This window comes from Anabrus simplex, chromosome 3, assembly GCF_040414725.1.
Source record: "Anabrus simplex isolate iqAnaSimp1 chromosome 3, ASM4041472v1, whole genome shotgun sequence".
In the NCBI taxonomy this organism is placed as follows: Eukaryota; Metazoa; Arthropoda; class Insecta; order Orthoptera; family Tettigoniidae; genus Anabrus; species Anabrus simplex.
In genome coordinates this window covers 457,453,149-457,459,782 of record NC_090267.1, presented here as the reverse complement: position 1 = coordinate 457,459,782, position 6,634 = coordinate 457,453,149, and the positions used below count along the sequence as shown (strand labels likewise).

The following is a 6,634-nucleotide window of genomic DNA, read 5'->3' as shown; positions in this document are numbered from 1 at the left end:
AAATGATTTAGCTTCGGCTAGGATTTCAGATACTGATACAAATTTTGAAAAATGGTTAACTCGTGGTCTCCTCCACCAAATGTTATTAAATTTCGCAAACAACTTTCACAGGAAAGGAAGGAAAAATTAACAGCAAATCTCAAGAGATATTGTTAAAGAAAGCGAGCATCCAAAAAGAACTAATCATAAGCCCTGCCTAGTGGGCTTATCACTAATAAAATAAATAACACTTGTATGAAGGACAAAGTAATTTATTTTTGAGATTATTTATTTTATTTATTATCATATTTTCGTATATTCAAATAATTAATAATTTAGAGCTAACGTCTTAAGATAGTATTGAGAGCGCGCTTTACCACAGACGAATAAATAACCTGCTCACTTCGTAGCGAGTTTCTCATCTCTGGCTTTACACATCTTTTTGGTTCTTGCACAAGACAACATCACTAATCATCAACACTTAAAACTAAAGGTTTTCTTCACTCTTGTTAAACTCTATATTTTCTCTTCGTCGTTCTTCATGGAAGCCCTCCTGGCAACTGAAGGCAGCGGTGTCTCACACATCTTACTGGTAGGATTCCAGACGTAACCAGAGCGACAGTCACCCAAAATTGGCTTCCCGTCCACACATCGGTAAATCTAAAACATAACACAAGCGTATATTAACACCTTAAAACATAAACACAGATTTCCCTTAACAATGACATGTACGAAGTTGAGTTCTCCGTGGCCACTTAATATTATTCTGGACGGAAAATTAACAAAATGTGTCAAAGCCAATTTTTATTTTTAAAGTCTTTATTTAAACTATAAATAATATAATTATTTTTTACGTGACAATCAATGGTTTTTGTTTTGCTAGTTGTTTTACGTCGCACCGACACAGATATATCTTACGGCGACGATGGGACAGGAAAGGGCTAGGAGTGGGATGGAAGTGGCCGTGGCCTTAATTAAGGTACAGCCGCAACATTTGCCTGGTGTGAAAATGGGAAACCATGGAAAACCATTTTCAGGGCTGCCGACAGTGGGGTTCGAACCTACTATCTCCCGAATACTGGATACTGGCCGCACTTAAGCGACTGCAGCTATCGAGCTCGGTATCAATGGTATTTTTAAGCCATTTGGAAGGAATGAATACACCAGATTTACTTTTCGAATGCACAAATTTCTGCAAAGCAATCGTACGAAATCAAAATGGTATACGCAAGTAGGGAAAGAGCTCACTGAATTAGGATCGCCAAATCTGCAGGATAGAAAAAATGTAATCAGGAGCACTGTTCACACAAGAGCATACAATCCAGGTGAATAGCTTGGTTTTGCAGAACCAGGCGGCTTGCTTTGTAAAGGAATGTTATTAACAGACACTTGTATTAAAAAGTGTTATGATTACTGTCTCAAATATGCATCAGATAATCAGTATTTGACTAAGTCGAGGATATGTAATGACTTGTAAACCGAGTCTCCGTGTCAGTATATCACAACATTTTGTTACCTGCGGACGTGTTATACTGGAGGACTTCACTTCAGAACTCTGAATCAAAATCTTTCTTCTTACTACTGTTTTTCAAAACTACCACTTCTTTCTATTCAAAAGTTAGCAGAACATCGACAACATAGAGCGCATTGGACGTGCGTTCAGGGGCGCGCAGCTTTGAGCTTGCATTCGGGAGAGAGTGGGTTTGAACGACACAGTCGGCAACCCTGAAGATGATTTTCCGTGGTTTGCCATTTTCATACCAGGCAAATGTACATACGGCCACTTTCTCCCCATTCCTAGTCCATTCCTCTCCCATCGTCGCCATAAGACTTATCTGAGTCTGTGCGACGTAAAGCAATTTTTGTAGTTGTAATTTTTGACCACAACTGCTATCAATAAATAACATACCTATTTTGATAATCTTTCTTGCTAAATGTCTTTCACGGAGATTGGTGGACGTATCTGCACATGCATAATATAATATTAATAAATACCGAATTCATGCAGTGAAAGGTTTACCTTTGCATGAAGCAACACCAACGTAGTGCATATAGGACATCTGCACTCTCTGAATGTGAAATGTAGGTTAACAGATGTGAGTTACAGTATCTCGCATCGACCACGCTACTGGGCATATCCAATCGCAGCTTCTCCTACTATTTTTGCTCGGCCGTGTTGCTCGTCAACTGTAATCAGCTTCCCGCCGACCTTAAAAAGCAAGTGGCCGAACTCCACACTGGATGTGTGCCATGTCAATCACAACCACTACAACGACTACCACGACCTCCGCCTTCACCCTTCAATGCCTCCCTCTCACAACTTTAACTTACTCCCATCCCTCCCCAGTAATGTCTTCATCTGTTCCTATGCAAATCACTTCAGACCGCCCTAGCCTTCTACGTATCCCATCCCGCTACTTCCATCACCAGCGAATCACCGAAACGCCCGCAACTACTACCGCAACCGTCGCACCGTCAACTTCAGAACGCCCTAGCCTTCTACGTATCCCATCTCGCTACTTCCCTCACCAGCAAATCACAGAAACGCCTGCATCTACTACAGCAACCGTCGCACTGTCAACTTCGTCACAACCACTACCACCGTCTCAACCCGCCATGTTTAGCGTCCTTTGCGGCGTTGCTACAACCATCACCGAACAAGAGGTCCTACAGGAACTTCATGCAACAGGAGTCCCAACACGGCGGGCGTTCCGCATACTGAACTCTTCTGGACCAACCACCTTGGTACGTCTCCATCTACAGACAGAAGAAGCAGTCCATCACCTCATCGCCAGTGGAGCCCACATCTACCGACATCATCATCCAGTGGAACTCTCTCGCTCTCCTCCTCGACCTTTCCCCCGACGTCCTTCCGTCGCTACACGTCATCGCACCCGGCCAGCTCATCTTCCCTATCAACCTCGTCACTACGGACGCCCACCACTTCCCGCAACTCTTCCTTTCTCCCACCCTCCTCCACATACAGATCTCTATCGACTCCTCACAACTTCCCTAAGTCACATCGCTGCAGCCCTACAACTCCTCAACCCATTCTTCCACCCTGGCACTCCCGTTTAACACCTCACTCCTTCATCACACCTCACTCTCACTACACATCTCCCGGCCCGAGAGATCGCGTCACACTTTGAGGGGCCCGCCCCGTCCTTCGGATGGGGAATGAAAACTTATTCAACAACTACGACGATGTAAGTTATGTTTGCTTACAAAACACTGCGTCCCACATTATGGTTTGTTTAATAGGCACCGACAGTGTGAGATGCAATTCATCATTTACTAGAGCAGCGCTGGCGCCGGCTTGTGCATTTAGATGTTGTGCACGATGAGTGAATTAACACTATTCATAAGCCATTAGTTAAAAACCCACAAATATTCCACGAAGTGATGAAAGAATTGTACCGGGCGGTACACCTCCACGCCGCTAATTTAAAATGTGCGCCAGTTGAAACTCCTCTGCTGGAGGAAGTCTGAACTTTATCTACGGTATTAATTTTCTACTTTCTCAGAAGATGTCACTACCTGGAAATTTTGGAGCTTTTGAACTATGTCATTTTCGACGTATTTTTGTTTTGCTTGTAGTAAGAAGTGTGAACTTTCTCTTCTAGAGGACACTACTGAAGATCAACAATAGTGCACCCTAGTGCGGAGTGAAAGAACTGTTTTTTTGGAGAAATTTTGAATTCATAAGTTTGTTCTTTGTTAAATTTCTTTCAGTCATTGTTTAAGTTGGCTGTATACCCCTCTCTTTCCCCTTGTTTGGTATTTAGCCAATCCCGAATTTCTTTTATTAATTTCTGACCAATCTGATGTATCTTCCCCCAACTTGAATATGTTGCTGTATCCTACCCAATAAAGTGATTGTGGGCGGGTGTTTTCTTCCCTAAAACGCCTCGAACTTTCCGCGAGAGTATATAAACTGCTGATTTTTGGGTCTCTGCGCCACTTCTGTTCCATCTTTCTGTGTGTAAAGTACATAGCAGGAGGCGGGAAGCGCCTCTTTCGTCGGCAGCGGTCAACAACAAGGTAATGGCCGATTAATAACTTCTTTCTTTGCTAGCTCAGCAGTTTAACTCTCGGGGCGGGTCCGAAATTTTTCCATTATGTAACCTTCCTTAAAATGTAAAGAAACTTGTATCTATTCTATCTTTTAAACTATATATTGGGATAGAGAGTGCTTAACCCTCTCGAGCTCCCACTCATATTGTTTTGAGGTGAACTTATTTTTTTTCTCTACCTATTCTTCTTTAACGTAATGTAAATTGTGTCCTTCTTAAGTCACCTCTGTAGTATGGGATTAGCCCTTGTATTAGTGGCCTAGAGCCAGATTAGGTTTTTAAAAACAAATGCATTAGGAGTGTAGATCGCCTCCTCTCTAATTGTTATTTTAGAGGTCATGTAATTAACCTTCTTCTCATTTAATAGACCTCAGTAGGTTGGGTATTTTACCCCTGTGTATATGTCCTTGGAGGACAGCTTGAAGGTGGAATTAGGTGTGGCCTCTGACAGGCCTGAATTTTGAGAGCAAGTTGCTATTTTCCCGAAAATTTTGTTTTCTGCGCGCCTCAAGGAGGCCTTTCTGTGTATTTTGGAGCAAGTGCTCCTAGGCATGAATGGGGTTTTCTGCCTCTCTGTTGAAACTTGTGTTTTGGGGTAAAACTGGGCTAATTGCTCAAGAAGTGTGAGGCTGGGGCTCGAAGCCCAAATCCTGTAAATATTGTAATTGTATTTTTATTGCCTTGCTACTCTGTACCTGCCATGATTGTTATTTCGTTATTTGGAAAAGAAAATATAACCTTGTTAATTTTACATGCACTATAATTTCGTAGCTTGAGACCCGTTCACACCCGCACCTTCTTTCACGCATAACTACCGCAAAAACACGGTCCGAAATAAATTTATTATTTAAAAATACATTCTTGCTGTGAGCCTCCGTGGCTCAGGCGGCAGAGCGCCGGCCTCCCACCGCTGGGTTCCGTGGTTCAAATCCCGATCGCTTCATGTGAGATTTGTGCTGGACAAAGCGGAGGCAGGACAAGTTTTTCTCCAGGTACTCCGGTTTTCCCTATCATATTTCATTCCAGCAACACTCTCCAATATCATTGCATTTCATCTGTCACCCATTAATCATTACCCTAGAGGAGTGCGACAGCTTTCGACAGCCGGCACAATTCCTATCCTCGCCGCTAGATGGGGGATTCATCCATTCCATTCCTGACCCGGTCGAGTGACTGGAAACAGGCTGTGGATTTTCAGTTTTCATTCTTGCTGTAATTTATTTATTTATTTATTTATTTATTTATTTATTTATTTATTTATTTATTTATTTATTTATTTATTTATTTATTTATTTATTTATTTTATTTTATTTATTTATTTATTTATTTAGCGAATGGCTTTTAGTGCCGGGAGTGTTCGAGGACATGTTCGGCTCGAGTGGTGCAGGTTTTTCTATTTGACGCCTGCACATCTGGATATGGAATGATGATAATGAGGTGTCAGCACGTAGCCTACCCTTTACGAAAAACATCAATGAGTGTACGTAAAGCTTAACGTTTCCATCGGACGGACCGATCACCATCAACACCGTCATATGCCCTCACTCCACATGAACATTGCAGAGAGGTTTGGGATTGAATCCTGGCTTTTGGCACGCAACCTAGTGCCAGCTACATTCTCATGATGTCAGACCATAGTCTTCAACCCTTAACGATCATGGCTATATGGCGGGCAGGGACAGCGCTAAAGAGTTCACATAACGCATCTTCTACTTCTGCCGCTGTCAAAAAATGGCAGACCAAGAAACCCATTCTAATTTCAAAATTTCAGTACCTAACATCGATATACGATATATTGCCACATTTCTGCCAGATATTATCACTCACGAAAATCACCAGTTGATCCAGGTCCTTGTTTGAATGGTCAGCGTTGAGGCATTCAGTTCAAAGGCTTCGCGGTTCGATTCCTGACGGCGTATTTTAATGTCGCCTGTTAATTAGTATGACTCGGGGTCTGGGTGTTTTATTCGACACAAAATACTGTACTCCTCTTCATATTCGTACAACACACCACAATATCAAACACCACGCAATAGTGGCTGGCACCAGGAAGCGACCTTATGAAAATGTGGGAAAGGTGAAAGGAGAAGAAACGCGCGGCTTAGGACAGTAAATTTATACCTCCAACACCTGCGTACACAGGGTAGGATTTGTATCCCTATTTTATGGCGCAAGCTTATACTTTTGCGTGGAATACGAACTATGACGATTAAGCTTCTCATTTCTAAACTTCCACATGCGTTGCCCGGTACTCGAATACACGTCACCTTGTTGAAAATCCTGTTATGATGTGACACAGCTGTTAAGCCATCTTCCTGGAAATGTACTATAAAGCAGCATAGGGAAAAGTTATCCTTACATTTTAAACGATTCGGGCAGGGGCAAACACACTTCCAATGCACACACCTCGATATACATTGCTGAAAATTAACCCTTGAAAAATCAATTATTCGCTGGAAGTAACGCTCGATAAGTAGCTTAATTAAGTATAGAAAACTTTGTCAGATTTACTAAGATATTAGAATCATTCCGTATTGACGGTTTTCACTTTACAAAGGTGAAAAATGAGAGTATCCTCCTAA

The 6,634-nt window shown here is 42.2% G+C and overlaps 1 protein-coding gene across 1 annotated transcript in view; it reads right to left on the bottom strand.

Moving 5' to 3' along the window:
* Positions 1-276: 276 nt before the first annotated feature.
* Positions 277-6,634, bottom strand: part of LOC136867430 (endochitinase) — a 274,252-nt gene continuing 267,894 nt past the window's right edge. The window contains exon 11 of the mRNA XM_067144633.2: positions 277-639. Coding sequence (XP_067000734.2) covers positions 496-639 — 144 coding nt within the window. The 3' untranslated portion in view covers positions 277-495. The remainder of the gene's footprint in view (positions 640-6,634) is intronic.